Source organism: Phacochoerus africanus, chromosome 8 (assembly GCF_016906955.1).
Source record: "Phacochoerus africanus isolate WHEZ1 chromosome 8, ROS_Pafr_v1, whole genome shotgun sequence".
In the NCBI taxonomy this organism is placed as follows: Eukaryota; Metazoa; Chordata; class Mammalia; order Artiodactyla; family Suidae; genus Phacochoerus; species Phacochoerus africanus.
The window spans coordinates 47,121,769-47,145,833 of record NC_062551.1 but is presented as its reverse complement, the minus strand read 5'-3'; the positions used below and the strand labels follow the sequence as shown (position 1 = coordinate 47,145,833).

Genomic DNA, 24,065 nt, shown 5'->3' with positions numbered 1-24,065 from the left:
CTCCAGGTAAGAACAGAGAGAATCTAACACTCTGGCCCAGGGCTCCTCGCATCCTCCTGCCCAGCTCAATGAACAGCAGAATATCTGCACAGCATCAAGCACATCAACAAACTGCTCACTGAGAGTTTCAGAAGAAGAGAGGAAGGGGCAGAAGAAATATTTGAAGGAATAATAGCTGAAAACTCCTCAGGTCAGACAGAGTACATTCCCTGATACATCTAAGAAGCTCAATAAATCCCCACCAGGATAAATACAAAGACATTCACACCAGAAAAACAGGTGAAAGTCAAACACTAAGATAAAAACCCTGAAAGCACCATAAAGAGAAAAAGGATTCATCACATACAGAGAGGCATCAATACAGTTAACTGTCGACTTCCTCTTTTTTTTTTTTTTTGGGCTGCACTCACGGCATACGGAGGTTCCCAGTCTAGGGGTCGAATCAGAGCTATAGTTGCTGGCCTACACCACAGCCACAGCAATGCCAGATTCGAGCTGTGTCTGCGACCTACACCACAGCTCATGGCAATGCAGGATCCTTAACCATGACGGGAACTCCAATTTGTCATTTTAAACAGTGGAATGGAATGACATTTTCAAAGTTTGGAGGGAAAAAACGATCGATCAAGAATTCTATATCCAGAAAGTCCTGCCATAGTTCAGCAGGAACAAATCTGACCAGTATTCATGAGGATGCAGGTTTGATCCCTGGCCTCGCTCAGTGGGTTGGAGATCTGGCATTGTTGTGAGCTATGATGTAGGTCATAGATGTGGCTTGGATCCTGCATTGCTGTGGCTGTGGTGTAGGCCTGTGGCTACAGCTCTGATTCCACCTCAGCCTGGGAACCTCCATATGCTGCAAGAGCGGCCATAAAACAACAAAAACAAAACAAAACAAAAAGAATTCTATATCCACCAAAACCGTCCTTTACAAATGAAAGCAAAATAGAAAGATGTTTCCTGATAAACAGAGACTGAGAGAATTCATTGCTAGCACATCTACCTAATTAATAAAACAAGTCCTCAGGCTGAAAGGAATTGACTGCAGATGGTGATCTGAATCCAGAGGGAAATGAAGGGTCCAAGATGGGAAAATTTGTGGGTTACAATAAAAGACGACAGATTCATGTTTTCTTATTTCTTCTCTAACTTTAAGGTAACCCTAAGAGGGTAGAAGGCAGTAATAATAACACTATATATTTTTGGGTTTATAATATATATGGACGTAACAGATGACAAAAACAGCATAAAGGAGGGGAAAGGGAATGGGGCTACATTGGAAAAACATTTCTGTATTTTTACCGGAATTAAGTTAGTATTCATCTGAAGTACACTGAAAAGACGCACAGTATAATAACAAAAAAAGTCCAAAAAACCAAGAGGAATCTAAATGGTACATTAAAATAATTTCTTTAACACAAAAAGTGGCAGTAAAGGAGAAACAGAGGAGCAAGAAGGACAGTAACTATATACACAACATCCAAGGCCAGGGATTGAACCCATGACACAGCAGTGAGCCGCGTTGCAGGATCCTTAACCTGTTGTGCCACAGGAAAACTTCCTGATTTTTCTTTTTCTTTTTCTTTTTTTTCTTAGGGCTGCACCTGCAGCATATGGAGGTTCCCAGATTAGGGGTCGAATCAGAGCTGCAGCTGCTGGTCTACACCACAGCTCACAGCAATGCCAGATCCCCAACCCACTGAGCGAGGCCAGGGGTCGAACCCGTGTCCTCATGGATACGAGTCAGATTCGATTCCACTGAGCCACGACAGGAAGGCCCTGAGTGTCTTTTAATAAGGGATTAATAGAGCATTCCAAGCATATCCATATGCGAAAAACTATGCAGCCAGTGAGTTGAATGAGGCTGACGTCTGAGCTACATACAGTAAGTGAAAAAAAGATGGTGTGTAAAGCACGCTTCTTTTTTAAAAAATGTACATACACTGTACGATTATTGGGATTTGGGGGGGGGCTTTTTTAACAAAAAGGAAGGGTGCAGTTTGCTTTTTTTTCAACTGTGGGTCATGAAATCCATTTAGCAGATCTTGACCATTATTGAGGGTGGAAAAAAAGGGTAGACTAGAATTAAAACTTTAGTGTCAAAAAAAAAAAAAAAAAAAAAAGAAAGAGTTCCCGTCGTGGCGCAGTGGTTAACGAATCCGACTAGGAACCATGAGGTTGCGGGTTCAGTCCCTGCCCTCGCTCAGTGGGTTAACGATCCGGCGTTGCCGTGAGCTGTGGTGTAGGTTGCAGACGCGGCTTGGATCCCGCGTTGCTGTGGCTCTGGCGTAGGCCAGTGGCTACAGCTCAGATTCGACCCCTAGCCTGCGAACCTCCATATGCCGCGGGAGCGGCCCAAGAAATAGCAAAAAGACCAAAAAAAAAAAAAAATTCAGTGTCCCTCATGTGAGGCAAAGGTAAGTGGTTTTGTGACACTTTTTTGTCCACACTGCGGTGTAGCGTAAAATGCTGTTTCTGTTTTGGGAAATGGCCAAAAAGGTTCGAAAGACCTGGGCTGCTGCAGGTTTGCAGCAAAGTCTCTGGAGGTCGTAATGATGGGACAATGACACCATAGAAATGGCACAGGGTGGAAAGGAAGTGCCATCAGTGTCCTGGTGGTATGTGGGTTAGGGATTCGGCAGTCACGGCTGTGGCTCGGCTGCTGCTGTCGTGCAAGTTTGATCCCTGACTGGGGAACTTCTGCATGCTGTGGCTGTGGCCAAAAAGACAAAAAAAGGAAGCGTCTCCTGACACTTTGGTCTCCCTTGAAGCAGAGCTGACAACCCCTTTGCCTTCTCTTCATCAGAGAGCCTGGTGTACAAGAGCGTGTGTGCGGATCCTCCCGCCTTCCTTCAGAACACAAACGGCAGCCACCGTGCGCTCGTTCCGCACCTGGCTTGGACGCTCTGGAGAGCTCTTCGTGTCGGCCCACGTCCACGAGGCCCCTCTCCCTTCACTGGCTGCAGAGGGACCCCTCTATGACTATATCCTAACTGATTTTAGCCCTAATTCTTAGCTGCCCCCTCCTGGGGCCTGTGGCTGACACTGGGTGTCATCCTAATCCCTCTCACCCTGTAAACAAAGGCTGCTTTTACCCCCCCCCCCCCTTGCTTGGGGAAGGTGACCTGGCACCCAGCCCTGGGGGCAAATCCTGAATGGCTGATGCCACCTGCCTGGGCCTGGGGTAGGTCTGCAGTCTACTTCTGCCCAGCGAGATGTCGGATGTGCGAGTGTGGGCTGTCTGCTGGGTAACGTCCAGGGACGACTTCTTTACTAGGAAACAAAGACCCCTTGCAGGAAGCATCACTTTTTCTTCTGCTGGACACGGACTGTCTGGCTGAAGTCACTTTGAGACTGTGAGGGGAGCCAGTCTGTAGGCCGATGGGAGGCAGAACAGAGAAAGGGCAAGAACCTGGGTCCGTGAGTCAATACATCACCCAATCATGGCCACTCCCTAGCTTGGGCCTTCGTGTTCTGAGAGATAAATGACGTTCTCCAACTGAGCTGAGAATGCCCATTATTTGCAGCCAAAGGCACTGCCAGGACCGCCCCCCTCCTCAACCTCTACTATGTGCCTCAGGAGGGGACGGTGCCCCGAACACAGCGGGACAACACAGAATACTCCCCTGACTGTGCTGTGCATCTCATCCCGGCCCCCCGAGGCAGGCGCCCCTGCTCACACACCCTGGGACCATGAGCTGTGTCAGGTGCCAGGTACAGGGTGCAGCTCTTACCCCGCCTGCTGAGCAACAGAGTGAACACACCCTCCTTCTGAAACACCATCAGGGCCGGATGTCCCTCCTGGCCTCGACTCCAAAAACGAGGGGGCACCGTGCGGCGGATGAGAACGTGGGCCGTGCTGCTCACCTGACCCAGGTTCCAATCCCAGCTCCAAATGACAGTGATTTTTTTTTTTTTTGTCTTTTCTAGGGTTGCAACCGTGGCATAAGGAGGTTCCCAGGCTAGGGGTCTAATTGGAGCTGTAGCCACCGGCCTAGGCCAGAGCCACAGCAACACCAGATCTGAGCCACGTCTGTGACCTACACCACAGCTCACGGCAACGCCAGATCTTAACCCAATGAGCAAGGCCAGGGATCAAAACTGCATCCTCATGGTTCCTAGTCGGATTCATTAACCACTGCGCCACAACGGGAACTCCGAAGTGACAGTGATCTTTGCTTGAGCCCTTTCACCTCAGGGAGCCTCAGCCCTCCTCTGAGAACCAAGGCGACGACAGCACCCTCCTCACGAGATCATACGCGCACCAAGTGCTCAGCACAGGCCTGGGCAGCGGGGACGTGCGCCCCGAGCTGCAGATAAGCAGGGACATGGTGTGTCCAGGGGCCAAAAGCCTGGGCTCCGGGCTCAGCCAGCACTGGGGTGCGGCATCCTGCTCTGCCCGCCCACCACCCTCACCCAGAGAGGCTGGGCATTGACTTGTGTTCTGTCTTGGAGAGCAGTCAAGGTTTTGTTGGAGTAAAAAGTTGGTGGCTTACAAAAAAACACTGAAAAACCACAGGCTGGATGGAGACATTGCAGAGCGGCGTGGGTGCGTGGGATGTGCTGGTCGGTTCACCCCCGGCGAGGCTGATGGGGGTCCAGGGTGGGCAACAGGCACAGAGGGAGCTGTGCCCTGGCCTTGAGGATGAAGAGCAGGGGCAGAGCAGGTGGTGGTAGTGATGGTGGTGACCGTGCCGAGCCCATGAACACAGCCAGGCCCTGTCTCAGCATCTCACAGGCATCCCTTCATTTGGTTGCCGCAGCAACCCCGTGAGGCAGGAACTACCATCATCCTCGTGTTCTAAGTGGGGAATCTGAGGCCCAGAGAGATTAAATAACTTGCCCCAAATAATGTAGCTGGTAGGAGACAGAGCCGGGATGTACAGTCAGGCAGTCTGGCTCAAGAGACACTACATTTAACCACCAACCCATCCTCTCCATGACAACAGGAGTAACGACAAACACATAAACCATGAGAACAGAACCCAGCAGCAGCCGATCCATTCGGACCAGCTATGTCTCAGGCCCTCTGCTAAGCACATCATTAAATGCATGGTGTGAATCCATCCTCGCAAGCCTCAGACCACAGGGCTTATCGTCATCCCCAGTTTACAGATGAAGAAATTGAGCCTCAGAGAAACTAAAGAACCCAAGGGAGACCACACTGTTGGTTAGTGGTGCAGCTGTGACCTGGACACAGGTCGTCGGAGGCCAGAGCTTGGAAAATTACACTGCTCACCTGGATACACCCAAGTGGGCCCCTGGAAGCCTTCACTGCGGGACTAATCTCGCCCTCTTGCTCTGGTGTCCGGCACGGGCTTGAGAGGTGAATTAGTCCCTGCACGTGGCTGGAATTATCAGGCTCAGGGTAGGAGCCATAAGTGGCCACCTTCTGCCCTGTGCTCTGGGAGCAAAAACAGCAGGTCTTCAGAATGTGGAAGCAGAGAAGATACAGGGTAAAAACCCATGGGCTCGAAATCGATGCGGAATCCGACCACCACTGGCCATCTCCACCGACCTCAGTGCACCCGGATCACCACCATGGCCTCCACCTGCCCTCACCCCAAACACAGCCAGGGGAGCTGTCAACAGCTAAGCGCCATCGGCCCTCTTCCACTCAGGACAGCGGCTCCGCCTCTCTCGGGGTGCGGCCTCCCCTGCTGGAGGCCCCACACCATCTGGTCTGAGCCCTCTCTGCCCCCAGCTCCTCCCACTCCGCAGCTCGCTCACTCTGCTCCAGCCACGTGGAAGCTGTTCCTCAAACACACAAGAAATGTTTCCACCTCCGGCCTTTGTGCTCCTCCCTGCCCCCTCCCCAAGATCTCTGCAGGCTTCCCTCCTTCCCCGGAGACGGCAGGGGCTCCTCTTCCCGGCCTGTGACGCTCCAAGTAGGTCTCTGTCTCTCTGTCATGTGGCCCCAGCTTCAGAGCCAACATAGGCAGGGGGGGCCCTGGTGGACCCCAAGCCCCTCCCGTTACCTCTCAGGGCTATGCCCCCAGGAGGGGGTCCCGGAGCCTAAGAGCACAGCCTGTGGGGGCAAGGCCACATGCTCCCTGCCTGCCCAGAACGGTGGCGGGGTCAGCACCCTGTGCAGCAGGCGAGAGCCTCTCAAGGCCCCTGAACAGCTCTGACAAATTGCTGTGGAAGCCCAGGAAGCTCTGGAGCGCGTGCTGCCTCCAGAAAGGGCGGGGGGCCAGGTGGCTGCCCGCCTGGGATCACTCAGCCCACTGTGGTGCCCACGGCAGGCGCTGGCGCCTGGCTCTGTGCCTGGAAGCCAGGCTCCCATGACGAACGTCTGGGGGGAGGGTATGTGAAGTCACTGGAATCATCCATGGGCACAAGCTGCTGCAGGCTGCTGTGGCGGCTTCCATGGCGAGGGCTGGAGTACACGGAGGGAGTGGGTGGGGGGATCCCCCTTTGGGCATGGCAGGGCCCATCCCTTTCCCAGGTGATTCTCAAATTTTGCTGGCAAACTCAATCCCTCTACCCTGGAACAGCCCGCTGTCTTCCCAAGTAGCCCAGAGTGATCTTAAAACCTAAGCCAGATTATGTGCTCCCGTGGCTCCCACATTCCTCAGAATCAAATCCCGGCATCTGACCACCATGGCCAGTACCCCTGCCAGAGCTGGGGCCCTCCCCCCTTGCCCAGCAGACTCCTGCCGCTCTGCCCTTTGCCTCATCCGATCCATCCCCTGTGCCCACTGGAGCATTTCTAGAAAGCTGGGAGTTTACCCGGCCACGGCATTTGCTCTTTCTCCTGCCTAGATCACTTTCACACGTTCTAAAAAATATTACCTCCTCCGAGAGGTCTTCCAGGACCTCTGCCCAGTTTGGTTTTCTCCCCAGACCTTATCGCCATCATATTTTTGTTTTTTAATTTTTTTTTTTTAATGTCTGCACCCACAGCATATAGAGGTTCCAGGCTAGGGGTCAAATTGGAGCTGTAGCTGCTGGCCTACACCACAGCCACAGCAACACCACATCCTTAAGCCACTGAGCAAGGCAAGGGATCGAACCTTTGTCCTCATGGATACTAGTCAGATTCGTTAATTGCTGAGCCATGACAGGAACTTCTCCACCATATTAATATTATGCAGTTGTTCAGTTGTCTGTCTGTCTGCCTCGCTCTCTCCTGGAGAATATCAGCTCCACAAGGGAGAGACTTGACCTCATTCCATGCTGTAGCACCGCGTCTGGAATGGTCCCTGGCACCCGGTGGGTGCTTCAGTGTCGGGGAGCACAAGAATAACACTGCTCTCAGGCCCGCCCAGCCCCGCTCTCCTCTCTCAAGAATCTCAACGATCCCCATCCGCAGCAGCCGGCCGGACTCACACACAGCTCCCAGCTCGCCGGCACTGTCCTGGACCTGTGTCCCCTGCCCTCCTTACGTCCCCAGAGGTGCCACCTGCTGACGCATCCACAGTTGCTGGCTTCCAGTCTGCGCCCTCTTCCTTCTCACTCACATCTTGGCCTCAGATCCAGGCCTGAGACTTCGCCAGTCTCGCCTCCAGCACCGTCTTTCAAAACATACATCTGGCCTGCATTATCCTTTCTGCTGAAACCTTTCTTTGCTGCCCACAGCACTTAGGATCAAATCCAAACTCCATAATGTGGCTGACAGGGCCTTGTGTGGTCTGGTCCCCACCAACCCCCAACCTCCCATCAACTGCCCCCCCACCAGTTTCTAAACTTGAGCCAAGGGGCCTGTGTTCAGTGACCTGACGGCACCTTCCCTCCTCCCCACCTCAGGGCCTTTGCACATGCCACTCCTCGTAGGGACACCTTCTCTACGTGCCATCTTTCCTTTTTCTCTTTCTTAAAAGATTTTTTTTTTTTTTTTTTTGGTTGTATCCTCAGCACGCAGACATTCCCAGGCTAGGGATCGAACTCCCACCACAGCTGTAACCAGAGCCATGGCAGGGACAACTCCGGATCCTTAACCCATTGGTCCATGAGGGGACTCCTAAAATAACTTAAAAATAGCTCACTTATAGCAAAGTATGTGAAACATACAGGTACAATTTAACAAAGAGTTACAAACATCCACACAATTGCATCAAGACTATATCACCAGCCCCCATGAAACCACTTCATCTGCTCCTGGCTCCTTATCCCTCTCATCCCTGGGAGACATGACCCCTCGTCAGGGAAATGATCCCTGACTCTGGCTAGACTGGACCCCCCCCTCCAGCCCTGTACCCCACTCACTCTCAGATCCCAGGGGTTCTTCCCCTGCCGGCTCTCCCCTAGCATAACCCATGAATTACTTTTGTAATTCTTTACTTGCTGTCTCCCATGGTACCCCGTCAGTGCCAGGACTGCCAGGGCCCAGTCCGCAGCAGAGGGCTAGGCACACAGGAGGCACTTGTTGCATGAGTGAACACAACGCACTGTGCTACCAATGGCCTGACGGCAGACCCAGGGCAGCTAGGGAGCACGGGTGCCTGCCCTTGGGCGCCGAGGCTGGGCAGCAGGTCCAGGGAACGGACCATGACAGCAGATGCACAAGGGTGCCTGGAGCCAGGGCTGGCGAGGCCAGCAGCAGGCAGAGGCATGCGTGCCTCAGTCTTGCATGCGCAGGTGCTCCGCAGCCATCTGGGAACTTGTGCCTACTGAGGTAGGAGGATTGCAGGAGGACCGGCGGGGTGGGGGGACCCCAACCTCTCGTCGGGGACACTCTGCCCTCCTGGTTCCCAGTAGCGTAGCCTCTTTTCTCCAGGAAAGCCCCCCCGTCACTGGGTCAGGTCCCTCCTTCAGGCTCCCACATCCCTAGGGCTTCCCCCACCCTGGCCCTGACTACTGTGGGCTGTCACTGACTCTGAGCCCTGAGACGGGGGGCCTGGGCTGTCTCAGTCACCAGTGTCTCCAGCAGTGCCTGTAAGATGTGGCCTGGGAGATACTGAGGCCGGAGACACATGGGCTCCAGGATAGACCCTGACAACTAGGCTCTAGTTGACACTTTTTTTCTTTTTTTCAGGGCTGCACCTGCAGCATGTGGAGGTTCCCAGGCTAAGGGTCGAATCAGACCTATGGCTGCTGGCTTACGCCACAGCCATGCGGGATCCAGGCCGAGGCTGCAACCTACACCACCGCTCACAGCAATGCCGGATCCTTAACCCACTAAGCGAGGCCAGGGATGGAACCCACACCCTCACAGATACTAGTAGGATTCGTTTCCACTGTGCCACAATGGGAACTCCTAATTTACATTTCTTGAGGCAGGAGAGAGATGAGCCACGGGACAAACGTTTACAGAAGTATCCGTCTATCCTTCAAGACAGAAATAATAACAGGCACAAGGCAAATACCTGGTACTTGTCTGCTGTGTACTTGCGAAAAAATGGTAATGACAGGATCAGAAGAGGGGCTGAGCCCCGCTTGGGCAGAAGAACAAAGAGGTCACATACCCCCCATCCTCAGAGTCAGGGAGCTCTCAACCACACACACACAGAGAGCCCTCTGGGTCAGAAGGGGAGGGGGTGCCAGGCTGTAAGTCTAGACAACCTTCCCGCCATGCTTGCTTTAGAATCCATCGTGGCCAAAAGATGCGCACACAGATCGGGGAGGGCCCTGGATCTGGTCAGGTGTGAAAGATAAAACAAGACGATTGGCCAAAGGAAGACAAAGACCTGGAAAGACTGTCCTATATAAGTCACCTCTCTGGCACTCTTCTCACTGGGGGGGCGCCCACACCCTCCCTCCTTTGGGTGTGTATTACTGCTTTACTTCTGCCTTAGATAAACGGGCAAATTCTCTACACGCTCTCCCACATGTTGTACTGTTTCTTTTCTTTTTTTCTTTTTAGGGCCGTACCCCCAGCATATGGAAGTTCCCAGGCTAGGGGGTGAATGGGAGCTGCAGCAGCCATGGCAACGTGGGATCCGAGCCACATCTGCAACCTACACCCACAGCTCGCAGTAATGTCAGATCCTTAACCCAATGAGTGAGGCCAGGGATTGAACTCGAGTCCTCTCGGATGCTAGTAGGGTTTGTTACCGCTGAGCCACATGGGAACTCCTGCTGTATGTTTCTAACGATAAACTTTATACCTTTTTTTTTCCGTCTTTTTGCCTTTTTTTCTAGGGCTGCTCCCGCGGCCTATGGAGGTTCAAGTTCCCAGGCTAGGGGTCAAATCGGAGCCATAGCCTCTGGCCTACGCAAGAGCCACCGCAACAAGGGATCCGAGCCGCATCTGCACCCTACACCACAGCTCAAAGCAACGCCGGATCCTTAACCACTGAGTATGGCCAGGGATCGAACCTGCAACCTCACGGTTCCTAGTCAGATTTGCCAACCAGTGAGCCACAACGGGAACTCTATACCTGTTTTTACAGCCTTTGCCTCCTGGAAACATTCTTGCTTTCAACAGTGGCAAGAATCAGAGCAATTCCATTTCTAGTTTCTAGCTAGTCTAGTGGCTAGGATTCCTGGTTTTCATCCAGGCTGCCCAGGTCCAATTCCTGAGCAGAGAATTAAGATCTTGCTTCAAGCCATCACTCACTGCTATCTCTCTGAAATCAAGACATTCTGACTTTACTTTATTAGATGCAAATTCTCATCCTTCCCCCCCCCCCCCCTTTTCTTCCGTCCCAAGGCCTATGGAGTTCCTGGGCCAGGGATAAACCTAAATCCTACACTTCCAAGATGCCAGCAGTCCCACTGTGCCACAGCGGGAACTCCAGGCCTCATCTTTTATTTTTAATTTTTTTTTGCTTTTTAGGGCCACACATGCGGCACATGGAGTTTCCCAGGCTAGAGGTCGAATTGGAGCTGTAGCCACTGGCCTGCACCACAGCCATAGCAACTCAGGATCCTGGCCGCGTTGGCGACCTATACCACAGCTCATGGCAATGCCGGATCCTTAACCCACTGAGCAAGGCCAGAGATTGAACCTGCATCCTTATGGATGCTAGTTAGATTTGTTAACCGCTGAGCCATGACGGGAACGCCAGGCCTCAGTTTTTAATAACATCCTCTGGTGACTCTAATAGAGCCAGGCTTGAAGTCCACTGCCAGGCAGTTCTAAGGCAGCTCTACAAACACCAGCTCATTTAACCCTGACCACATCCCTGTGAGGTAGGTTTGAGATTTAGTCTCCATATCCTAGATGAGGAAACTCACACCCAGAGAGGTTCAGACGTTTGCCCAAGGCCACACAGACCAGACAAGGCAGGGAAGGGCTTGAACCCTGGTGGGGTGACTCTGGAGTCCACAGTCTCATCTACCACGAATACATTCCTTTGAATCAACTGATTTAATTTTCCTTAGCTTGTCCAAGGCAGTATCTGTAAAATCAGGGGATGGGTTGATAACAGCCTTCCTAATACCCATTTAAAATAAAACATCTTCCTCCCCGCACCACCCAAATCACCTCGAGCACCCCATTTTGGGAAATGCTGTTCCACACTAAAGCCTGGTTGCCTAGGAGAAAACTTCAGGAAGCAGCTTTAATGAGTAGATAAGAATGATTTGCAATTAGCATCAATTGTCTGTATGCAAATTAAGGCTCCCAACCGCAGGGCCCTCTTTTGTAGCGGGCTCCTCTCCCATTTTACTCCCTTCATTTCTAGGCAAATCCTTCTCTCAGACAAGGGTAATTTTATACCCACCCCCCTGCCTCAGCCACAGCCTACTCCCCAGCACTGCTGCCTTTATAGCACAGAATCCAAACCCCTACAGCTACTCAGCTATACTAACCCCACGTCTGTCCAGCATGGGGGCTACCACAGCTGAGACCTGGGACCCCCACGGCACATAGGACTCTCTTTGGCACAGAGTCCCTCTTGGTGGGTGAACTTTGACATCTGTCTCCCTCTATTGACGGGGGGCGGTGAGGGCTGGGGACCTCACATGAATTTGCTCATTACTTCTCCTTAGCTCCCAGCAAAGTCCTTGGGACATAATCAGTCCCCAAGAAATATCTGTGAGTGAAAAGAACAGACAAATAAATGAATGAAAGAGCTGTTCAAAAGGGTCCCTGAGTTCAAATGATTAGGAACTATCTGCCCAGGAGTTGCCTTGTGGCACAGCAGGTTGAGGATCTGGAGTTGTGACTGCAGCAGCCTGGACTGCTACTGTGGTGGGGATTAATGCGTGGACCAGGAATTTTTTTTTCTTTTTTTTAGGGCTGCACCTGCATATGGAAGTTCCCAGGCTAGGGGTAGGATCGGAGCTGCAGCTGCCAGCCACAGTCACAGCAATGCAGGATCTGAGCCACATCTGCATCCTGCTCAGGGCAACATCGGACCCCCCCACCCACTAAGAGAGGCCAGGGATTGAACCCGAATCCTCATGGATACTAGTCGGATTCGTTTCCACTGAGCCACAATGGGAACTCCCTGGACCAGGAATTTTTGCATGCTGTAGGTGTGGCCAAAAAACCCCCACCCCTCCCAAAACAAATAAAAACAGAAAAAAAAAAACAACCCTTCACAAACTATCTGTCTAGGGAAGCAAGCTGAGACAAGACAGACCTGACTGGGATGCTCTGTCTCCACACTCACCTCCTCCTGGCTCCTTGACTCAAGGAGGGCCGGCGCCACGGTGAGGGAAGCACCAACACACAGGTGCTCTAAACACGCTGGTTCCCAAATCTGTCAGCCCCTCCATCTCAGACTCTAGTTATACTTTAATCTCTAGCCTCTACAGTAGTCAATTCCAGGACCCTTAGGCTTCTGCATATTTTCCTTTCGAATCAATTCTTGTCTCTTGAGAACATTTTTTTTTTTTTTCTTTTTAGGGCCATACTCATGGCTTGTGGAAGTTCCCAGGCTAGGGATCCAATCAGAGCTACAGCTACTGGCCTACACCACAGCCACAGCAGCTCCAGATCCAAGCTGCGTCTGCGACCCACACCTCAGCTCATGGCAACGCTAGATCCTTAACCCACTGAGTGAGGCCAGGGATCGAACCTGCAACCTCATGGTTCCTAGTTGGATTCACTTCCGCTGTGCCACGACAGGAACTCCTCTTGTCCCTTGAATGTTGGCTTTGCAACTGCGAGCAGCCGAACTGGAGTTCGGTAACAAGAGTATCACTGCGCATCATGAGGTCGTGTAAGGAGGTAGTGCGCAACATTCAAACATCCTCAGCGGACGAGGCTGGGTCAAAGTGCTTTGCACACAGTCAGGCTAAAAACTGCAAGGGGAATTTTTGCTTCACTTTTTTAAAAACAGATATTCTGCACAAAGACCCAGGTCCACAGTGGCTTGTGGTCACGGAGGTCTGAGGCTACTGCCTGGGTGCACCTGTCCTGCGTGGAGAGAGGCCACAGGTTTGGGGACTGGCCAAGGCGTCAGGAAGCCAAAGGAGGGGAAGACCCCTAATGGGGGTCCTGGACCCAGGCTGGCCCCTGCTCAGTGGTCAGGGAAGGGCAGGGAGGCGGTGACCTCAGGGGTCCCCACCGGAGACTGCAGCAAAGTAATCCTGGCCTGGGGCTGAAGACCCCTGAGGGGCTCCCTCAACCAGGCTGAGTCCTGTGATGGCAGAACTTTTCCGGGAAGCGGTGCATGGCTTTCATTAGATTCAGTGTAAGTGGTCCAGACCCCAGGTTGCTGGCTAGTCAGTGCCTGTTCATTCTCAGTTATTCCTCTGTCTGCCTCTCTACCTGTGGTTCTCAAAGTGTGGTCCCCGGACCACCAAGAGCAGCATCTACACGGAACTTTGCAAAGGTGCATACTCTCTGGCCCTACCCTGTCCTACACAGCCCTCCAGGGGGCTGTCTGGGGGCTACGTTGCCCTTTATTAGGGAGGCTGGAAGGCTAAACTGTGACCCCCTAGACTTCCTGGTAGCTGAGATGGCCATGAGACCCGCCTGCTGACGGAGGTTCTGGGAAAGGTCTGCTCTCTCCAGTCAGGAGACGCTGCAGCCTTGCCTCTGTTCTCTGTCCCATGCCTCCCAGGGGCACCACAGCCATCTGGAGACCAGGAGATTGCGGCCGGTATAAGAAGGATGATGGAGCAGGAAGACACAGGGGCTAGGCCTGGAGGCCCTCCCTGGTGGCTCCCCATCAGGGGACAGTGAAACCCGTTTATTTCAGCCACCATGGGTCAGGTTTCCTATCACCTCCAGCCAATGGCCCTCCTAAAAGAAACAGTCTGAGACTCCCAGAAAGCATAAAAACTACTGGTCTCAGCAGAGAGGAAAGGAGAGACTGAGGGTCAGAGTAAACCAGAGACAGACAGGATAGACAGCCGAGGATTTTTCTCCCTCTAGCAGGATCCCTGAAGGTCCATGGATGGGGAGCAGGGGTGGGGGTGTCCACGAGCCTCCCAACTCTGAAGCAAACCATGTGTGAGCGCCTGTCTGAAGAAGGGAAGCCCACTGCAGACTGGGTTTGTGGAAGGGGGTCAGGACCCCCTAAAGGACCCAGACTGGACGCAGTGCCTTACCTGGGCTGCCTCGGTGGGTCGCGGCTGCCACCAGCCAGGCCTGTAGGGGTGCTGGAACCTGAGGAGTACAGCTTCGGTCTGTAGCCCTTGTTCTGGCCAGGGACCCCAGGGGCAGGGGAGACCTCTCGTCGCCGGTCTGCATGGTAGGGCCGTCCGGCAGCCTCGCGCCCGCCCCCACAAAGACCTATACTTCCTGGGGGCTTGTGCGGCTTGGCCGGCCGAGGCGTCTTGGCCAAGGACATGCAGCTGGGGCTGGAGGTGTAGAGGGTGGTGTCAATGCCGCTGTCGCTGGAGCCGCCCTTGGAGAGAGGGTCTTGCTCTGGCTCCAGGGGGTCCAGCGGGTCGAACCAGCGATCGTCACTGTGGCTGCTGGACGCATTGCTGGAGAGGGTATTGCTGCTGGAATGACTGGAGTACTGAGGCTCGCCCTGGAAGGTGGGAGAGCGTGTCATCCCCAGGCTCCAGCGTGAACGGCCGACCTCCCCTCCCTGGGTCCTCCCTGCATCCAAGTGTGAACCCTGGAGCCAGACAGGTCACGAGGGTAGAGCCCACATGAACGGGATCATAAAACTCCTCTACAGTTTGCATGCTTATCCTGTGAATGCTTGTGTACTCCTCATGAATGGGGTGATGAAATCCATATACTTGCTCACATCCCTATCAAAGTGACTACAGAGAGCTCCCTGCACACACGAGGGGAGGGGAAGGCTGCCAATGAACCAGGAAGTGGATCCTCACCGGACTCGCAATCTGTTGGCATCTCGATCTTAGACTTCCCAGCCTCCACAACTGTCAGATAGAAATTTCTGTTGCTTATAAGCTACCTGGTCTGTGGTCTTTTGTTACAGCAGCCCGAGCTGGTGAAGACACCTGCCAGGACCCATGGCCTGAGGAGACTCCAGGAGGTGAGGGATTTGCCCAGGATGATGTGGCTGGTGGGGGCTGGAGCCAGGACGCAGGCCTGGCGGTGTCTAAATCCGGACCAGCCGCTCTGCTGGAGTGGAGGGTGGCAGAGGTGGAGGGTGTGCTCATGCGGGGTGCCCAGAGTCCCCGCCCCCCCCCCCCGCCCGGCCCCCACCCGCATGAAGCAGCCAGCTCCCACGGCGCCAGCTCCCGGGCTTGATAGGCGGGGCCCCAACTCACTTTGGAATGCCTGTTGGGGGAATCTTTGCCTGCTGCGTCCTGCCTGGAGGTGTGCTTGCTCCCGCTGCTTCCGACCATGGCTGAGAGCCGGGCCTGGGCAGGCACATGCCACAAAGGCTCTGCAGGAAGACAGAGTACAGTCCACCAGTGGTCAGAGGTGATGCAGGCGCTGGCTGGACTCCACCCAAAGGATCTGGTCCTGCATGTGGTCTGACGGTCCCACCCCCCTGCTGGCTTGTCTGCTGAGCTCACACAGGGTCGTGACCCCATCGACTCCCGTCTTAAGAGAAAACAACACTCAGTGACAGAATATTTACGGAGCACTTATCACATGCCGTAATTCTGGTGCTTCTACGTGGGTTCCCTTAGCAAAGCCGTGTAACAGTCCTCTGTGCCACAGGAGGCTGAGCCCTTTTTCATCCTTACTGGCCATTCAGAGTCTCTATTTTGTAAATGACTTGTTCGCATCCTTTACCCATGTTTGCTATGGGACTGTCTTTTATCTTTTCGGTGAATAGGGTTCTTGACGTAAGCGAGGGCGCATTCCCTTGCGGGTTAAATGTATATAACTCTTTCTGTTAAATGAAAATGCAGTCACCACAAGCACTGCCCGACAGCTGGATTTCTCACTTTACAAATACCCTTACACTTGCCTTTTGCTCTTTATCGTCATAACACATCTTCACACACCTGAACGTGAGGTTCTCTGACTTTTAACAGCTGTATAGTGTCCACTATGTGCACGGACATCAAGTAATTAACCAGTTTCCTACTGATGAACATTCGGGTTATTTTCAGGGTTTCTTAACATTTTGGTGGCCTTCCCTCTACACCCAACTTTGAGCAAGTGTGGAATTGTGCCTGGGACAGAATTCTACAAGTGGAATTGCTGGCTCAAAGGTGAAAGAGGTTTAAAATCATGATGGCTGGTATGGGTGTAAATTAAGTCTAAACTCCCAAGCTAGTCCATATGCCTGAACTGAGCACTGGACTTTAAAAAGACACGCAAATCCCAATGCAGGGCTAGTTAATATTATTTATTAAACTTACACTAACAGGTAGTCTAACCCCAGAGCCTATACTTTTGATTAACGCTGCATTTTTTTTTTTTTTTTTTTTTAGAGCTGCACCTGAGCCACATGGAAGTTCCCAGGCTCGGGGTCAAATCAGAGCTACAGCTGCCAGCCTACACCACAGCCACAGCAATGTGAGATCCAAGCTGTGCCTGCGACCTACACCACAGCTCATGGCAATGCTGGATCCTTAACCCATGGAGTGGGGTGAGGGATCAAACTCGCATCCTCATAGATACTAGTTGGGTTCATTACTGCTGTGCCACAGCGGGAACTCCAATGCTGCATTTTAAATGCTCATGAGAACGGTTATTATCATGAAGCACGTGCTCTGTGTCAGCACTGCTCTAAGTGCTTAGCATGCATTACCCTGTCACATCCTCCCTGCGTTACTGTGAGGCAGATATTAGCGCCGGATTAATGTGTGAAGGAGAAAAGACAGAGAGGTTAAGCAATTGCTCTAAGGTCACACAGTCAGGAAATGCTTCATGTCTGTGCTCTCAACCCCCGCACCCTTCTCTGAGCTTCCCCGACGACTCAGGCAATGCGGGAGAGTGAGTGCGCTCGAAGCAGGGGTCACCGTTCTCGTGATGATGGGCTAGGTCCTGTGCCGGGGCTGGGTGTGATCTCGCTGGATCCCCAGACCATCCTGGAAGGAGAGGCACTCAGGGGTCCACCACTGAAGACGGACCGGAAGCTGGGAGAGATGAGGTCACCGCCAAGGTCACACAGCTGACTCAGGACTTCTCACCAGGCCCATTGGAAGCGCACAACCATACAGACTGCTGCCCTCGGTGCAGCCCCAGGACGCTCTGGCCCCACATTCCTGCTGGGGAAGGGGCCTGGAGGGTCAGGCAGAGCCCTCAAGGCCACGGCAGAGAGCAGCTGACTGGCCACAGTCGAAGGTGCCACTGCCTGTGTGGCTTTCATCTGGGAACCATGACGAGAGCGGGGGCAGGCTGTCCACCTACTCTACCTCTGGAGACGCTTTTCCTCTTTGGAGCATCCCACACGCCCAGGAGGCGCTGGTCCTTGTGAGGTGGCCAGACCACGCCTGGAGACCACACTTCTGCAGTGAGCCAAGCCCAGGGCAGTCACATCCAGCCTTCACTACCACCTATGACCCCAAAGGCTCCCACACTTCTGTCCCTGGCCTGGACCTCCCCCCATGACTTGAGACTTGAATAAATGGCTGCCTGACGACACCTCCACCGGGTGTCTACTGGAACCTCCCACTGAACAAGGCCAGAGTCAACTCCTTCTCTTCCCCAAACTGCATCGCTCAGAGTCTCTCCTGCTCAGACCATACAGCTTCATTCTTTCAGCTGCTCAGGTCAAAAACTGACTACTGGAGTTCCCTTGTGGCCCAGCCAGTTAAGGATCTGGCATTGGCACTGCAGTGGCTTGGGCTGCTGCTGTGGTGTGGGTCCAAGCCCTAGCTGGGAACTTCCACATGCTGTGGGTGTGGCCAAAAACAAAACAGGCATTACCGTCGTTGACTCAGCGGTTAACAAACCTGATCAGCATCCACGAAGACACGGGTTCTATCCCTGGCCTCGCTCAGTGGTTAAGGATCTGGCACTGCTGTAAGCTGTGGTGCAGGTCACAGGCATGGCTAGGATCTGGCGTTGCTGTGGCTGTGCTGTAGGCCGGCAGTTGTAGCTCCACCTGGACTCCTAGCCAGGGAACCTCCATATGCCGTGGGTGCAGCCTTAAAAAGACAAAAAAAACCAACCCTAAAACACCCCCCCACAAGCCTTGGTTATTATCCTTGAACATGAGGAAATTCTAACTGTATCTTGCAACAACCACATTTAGAAACTCCCATTTCTCCCCCTCCACGGGCCACACCCTGCAGGAATCTGCAGACAGAGGGCTGCTCTGCACACCCGAGTCAGATTTCCTCTCTCCTCATCTCTGCAGTTCTGAGCGAAGGATAGAGTCCCCACCACGCTGTCCATGTCACCTCCCTGTCCTCATCTCCCACCACGTCTCCAATGGCCGACCCCTTCCTACATCGGGTCTTTGACCAGCTCCCTTTCCCTGGAATGTTCTCCTCCCAGTTGGCTCCTCTGCATTCCAGCCTTGCCCAAGCCGGGATTTGCTCAGAGATCCCCTCCAATCCCACCAACCCCTCTCGAGGCACTGTGTTTGCTTCCCCCACACCCCACATCGTTGGTGGGTGGGTGTCACTGGGTGCTCCTGTTTACTGTTGGTCTCTCCCACGGACTGTCAGCTCCAAGAAGGCAGGGGACCCAACTGTCTGGCTTATACTGTATCCCTGGCGCCCAGCCTGGCGAGTATCACGGGTGACGTGTCGAATGAATGGAGGGATGAAGGGCTGGATTCCTGCCCCTTCCGGGTGGCCCACATGTCCCCTTTGCCCTGGCCCTGCCCTTAGCAGGCCCTGATCCTGGGCCCTTCACTGGTCCTCTGAACTGACCCCCAGTGACCTTTTGGCTCTACTGCTTCACCCGTGACACACCAGGTGGGTGACAGGCACGGACGTGGCTGTGAGAGCTGTGCTGACACCATGGCCAGGCACGGACCTGCGGCATCTGGTGGCTCTGGGGCCACCTTCCTAACCTGGGTGCGCCGAGGTGTGAGAAATGCTCTCACTGTGGGTGAGGGATTGTGCTGGTGTCCGTGGGTGGTGGGGATTAAGGAAGACTTCTAGAACCCAGCAGGTCTTGGTTCAAATCTCAATGATGCTACTCACCAGCAGGGACCTCAGACAAGGGACAAGCTTTCTCTGTCTTATCTTCCTCCTCTTCATTTCTATTTTTTGGTCTTTTTGTCTTTTTAGAGCTGCACCTGTGACATCTGGAGGTTCCCAGGCTAGGGGTTCAACTGGAGCTGTAGCCGCCGGCCTATGCCAGAGCCACAGCAACGCCAGATCCGAGCATCTGCGACCTACACCACAGCTCATAGCAACGCCAGATCCTTAACCCACTGAGTGAGGCCAGGGATCAAACCCGAAACCTCATGGTTCCTCGTCGGGTTTGTTTCCGATGCACCATGACGGGAACTCACATTTCTCTCTCTTTTTTTAAATGTCCACACCTGAGGCACAAGGACGTTCCGGGGCCAGGGACTGAATCTCAGCTGCATCTGTGGCAATACTGGATCTTTAACCCAAGCCGGGGATGGATCCCGCAACCTTTGCAGCCACCTGAGAGACCTCGGTCGGATTCTTTTATTTTTTTTTTAATTTTTTATCGGTCGGATTCTTAACCCACTGTGCCATCATTTCCCTCGTTGCCCAAACAGGGCGTTTCCAGCACCCACTCTGTCGTGCTCCTGATGATCAAGCAGGAGGGGGTGGAGTGCCCGAAACTGCGTCTGCTGCTGGGATGGCGACATCCGATGAGGGCGGGGCAAATCCCCACGGCCAGGGCGCCGGCCGCCCCCTGCCTGGGTCTCGATACATTCTGGACTTTAAGATACTTCCCAACAGACAGCCCTGATGTGCAGGTGCGTGCAGGGAGGAGTCAGTCAACTGAGAGCAAGGTCCCAGTGAAGTGAGAGGGGAGCCGAGCTCTGGGAGACAGAAGAAGGGGCGGGGAGGACAACAGTGAGTTTCTGAGCCACTAACTGGGGGCTGTGTCGAGGGCTGGAAAATCTTCCTCCTCATTTTACACTTTGGTGTGATGACACTGCCAAGTAACACATTTCTTTTTCTCTCAACTGGAATGGGGGGAAGGCTGTGAAACTGTGCGGGAGAAAAGATCACAGCACTGCAGGCAGGATCCCGCGCACCGAGGAGGGGCGGGAACCGTGTCTGCGGGCGCTGGTGGCAGCAGAAGCGGGACGGCAGAGCTGAGAGGGCGACCTGCTTGCCTCAAGTCCAGCCACTGCCCCCATTTATGAGAACCATGGGGAATTCTCTAGGCTGCTAATCCTGGGGCATGTAACCTGCCCTGCAGCGCCCGGGGAAGCCGGTGAGCTGCCAACACGGTTGTCCCCGAGGGCTGCCCGGATATTCTAGAACTTCTCCTGCGTAGATATCTCCATCTCGTCCCCCTCAATGTCAGCCCTCTCTGTCGCTGATTTTCTCTCTTTTGAGCCCACCCATCATTTGGTGGTTCTCACACTTCAAGGGGGCTACAGGTTTGTTATGAGAAACTATGTTTAAAATGTTCATCTGAGGAGTTCCCATCGTGGCGCAGTGGTTAACAAACCCGACTAGGAACCATGAGGTTGCGGGTTCCCTCCCTGGCCTTGCTCAGTGGGTTAACGATCCGGCGTTGCCGTGAGCTGTGGTGCAGGTTGCAGACGTAGCTCGGATCACGCGTTGCTGTGGCTCTGGTGTAGGCTGGTGGCTACGGCTCCGATTCGACCCCTAGCCTGGGAATCTCCATATGCTGCGGGAGCGGCCCAAGAAATAGCAAAAAGACAAAAAAAAAAATAAATAAATAAAATAAAATGTTCATCTGAGTAGTACATGCTTGTATGAATAACAATACATAGGAGAATAAACAGATGAGAAGATGCTTGGTCTCATCGGGCATCAGAAAAATGTAAATTAAAAGGATGATGTGATCTCACTGTGTGCCCAGGAGAAAGGCTGAAACGAAAACGCTGGGGAGGACACAGAGCAACGAGAACTCTGTCCTTGGCGGGAGTGGGAGATGGGTGGTCACTTTGGGAAACGGTTCGGCAGTCTCTTACAAAGCAGTCCCCCCGGCCCCGGGATACCCCCTACAGAAACCTGAGCGTGTCTTCTTCGAATGACACGCATGAGACTCTTCCTAGCGACACTAGCGGAGCACTAGAACGCAGTAAGAGACAGTGGGTCATTCATGGGATGGAGACGCCCCCTTGGAAACTGCGCTGCTGCGTAGGGTCACGTGCCCGACGTGATGTTACGCAACCGAAGCCCCCCCACCCCATTCAGTGGGAGTCTATGTTCCCCATACGTGAAATTCAAAACCAGGCGAGACTCAGCCTAGCCATGAGAAGCAGGATGGTGACCTGCGGGGGTACTGGCTGGGAGGGGCAGGGGTCCCCCGGAGGCTGGCCATGTCTGTCTTGCCCTGGGTGTGGAACGTGGGCCTGATGACTTTGTGATACGTGGTCACAGTAGATGCTCAAGGGCTGGGTTCGCTCCTTGGCATGTGCTGTCACGTCCACAATAGTGGAGGAACAGCCCTGGAGGGTTTATATAACGAGCAGCCTCAGGACACCACCAGGTGGGAGCCCCCGAGAGCACCGCTTTTGGTCCTTTTCAAAGACTTCCCCTGGGGGTCACCACCTCCATGTCACCCACCTGCGCCCCGGGCCCTGATAGTGCTGGCAGACCCCACCTGCTGATGCCCGGTCAGGGTGAAGACAGACCCCCCTCACGGACCCCTGTCCCTGCCGCTCTGCTGGGTGACTCCTCTAACCTCACGTGTGACACACAGCTTTCTTCATCACTAACAGGAAGGGGAGCGTCACCTGTCACTCTGTACATCAGGGGCCCTGCAGGGCGAGGCCGGGGTACAGGTGGCTTGGGGAGGCCCTACCTGGCTTCTGGCGCTCCATGGTGCTCTCCTGGCTGGTCAAGCCGCCTGAGGAGGAGTCGCCACTGGACGTCGCATCGTGGCTGAAGTGGGGATCAAAAGACAGCAGCGGGTGCGGGGCGGCTGCGTACCTGCAGGGGAGCAAGAGGAGGCAAGCACGGTGGGGTGAAGGGCTGGGGCGTCAGAACCACCGGAGCCGGAGACTTGCTCACTGGGGGGTTTTAAACACACAGGAGGCTCGGCGCGGAGGGGAGGCGAGGTGAGTAAGTCTGGAAACATGCTATTAACGGAGGGTCAGGAATGAGCTTTGCCTGGGAAGCAGGCCAGGTGGTGGCAGGGTGCGCAGGGCCAGGTGGGTCCTCGAGGAAGGAGGGGGTAGAAGCCACTTGGGCCAGCGGCCCTCCCCACAAGCTCCTCAGGGTGCTATTTTTTGGCTGTGAAACAGCGCAAGCTGCTGTCAGCAGCCCCCGGTCCCCAGGCCTGTCTTGGGGGCCCGTTCTCTCTGGTGGGGAAGAATAGGCTAAGTCAGCATTTGTAGGGACAGGAGGTCTGGAACCAGGTACCCTGGGGAATCAAACCTCGCCTCTGCTTCCTGTCCAGTGAGGCAGAGTTGCTGCCTCAGCCTGAGCCTGAGCTTCCCTGGCTGTCAGGCAGTCACAGTAGGACCTTCAGTGTGGGACTGGACGGTGTCCTACGTGCCCAGAGCTTAGCCTGAGGCTGACATGACACAACTGGCTGATAGGCCAGAAGCATGTGTGTCTCTGGGTTGGCGGAAGGCGCTGCAGGGGAGAGGCCCGGACGCAGGTCTGGGCTCCAGCCCTCCCTTGGCCACAAGACCTTGCTCGGGCAAGTGCTCATTGGCCTGAACTGCAGGTTTCCCGTCTGAACCCTGGGATGACGCTTTCCACTTCACAGGGCTGTGGAGGCATGAAACGACAAACCTGTCTCCTAGAGATTCTCCGGGGGGCTGGCCCTGCAGACCTGCAGGCAAGGGCTTAGATTTAACAGAGCAACAGGCAGAAGGTTCTTTCTGTGGCCTTAGGTCCCAGCTGTGTTCTCTCATTTTTTTTCTTTTTAGGGCTACACCTGCGGCACATGGAAGTTCCCAGGCTAGGGGTTGAATGGGAGCTACGGCTGCCGGCCTACGCCACAGCCACAGCAACGCCAGATCCGAGCGTCTGCGACCTACACCACAGCTCACCAGCAACCTCGGATCTTTAACCCACTGAGCGAGGCCAGGGATCGAACCCCCGACCTCGTGGTGCCTAGTTGGATGCGTTAACCACTGAGCCACGACGGAACTCCACTAGTTGGGTTCTTAATCTGCTGAGGCATGATGGGCACTCCCCAGCTGCGTTCTTGATGGCCTGGAGTGAATCCTGTGGGCACCTCCCAATGTCCCTTCCACCTCAGATCAGAGCTAGTCATGGCGCAGCCCCTCTCCCTGCCGGGGGCTGGTCAGGGACAGACACAGGAGACATGAGAGGATGTGAATTATTAAGACTCCCAGAAAATACTTCCGGCTCTTCACCTGGCACGTACACGGCACGACCACACTTCCTGCCCCTCGAGAGCGGCTGGTCGGGGCTGTGTGACCGGTTCTTGCCAGGGAGTCGTGAGGTGGCCTGGGTCCCGAGAGGCCCCATGCCCATCAGTGGTGGACCTGCAGTGTGGGTGTGAAGCAAACCCTTGCTGAGTAAGTCACCCCGGTTTTCAAGGGTCCGTTACCCAGCATACCCTGAGAGCATGGTGGGTGAAGGCTGCTAAGGGGCTTTGGGGGAAAGTCTCCTTGTTCTGAAGGAGGTGACAAGAAAAGATGGCCGCTCTTCTCTACCAGGTGCTACTGCGTCCAGACCCCACACGCGAGCCGCCGCTGCGCTCTCCCCGCCAGCCTAAGGACGGGGCCAGAGCTGAGGGGGGAAGAGAGGAGGCAGAAGGGACCACCTGGCCCCTG

The 24,065-nt window shown here is 54.2% G+C and overlaps 1 protein-coding gene across 7 annotated transcripts in view; it reads right to left on the bottom strand.

Annotated features, from left to right (window-relative positions):
- SIPA1L3 (signal induced proliferation associated 1 like 3) overlaps positions 1–24,065 on the bottom strand; it is a 231,914-nt gene that overhangs the window by 28,987 nt on the left and 178,862 nt on the right. For all 7 annotated transcript variants that reach the window (XM_047793285.1, XM_047793287.1, XM_047793288.1 and 4 more), the window contains 3 exons: positions 22,115–22,242; positions 15,535–15,653; positions 14,392–14,819 (listed from right to left, as the gene is read on the bottom strand). In XM_047793285.1, the coding sequence (XP_047649241.1) occupies positions 14,392–14,819; positions 15,535–15,653; positions 22,115–22,242 (675 nt within the window). The remainder of the gene's footprint in view (positions 1–14,391; positions 14,820–15,534; positions 15,654–22,114; positions 22,243–24,065) is intronic.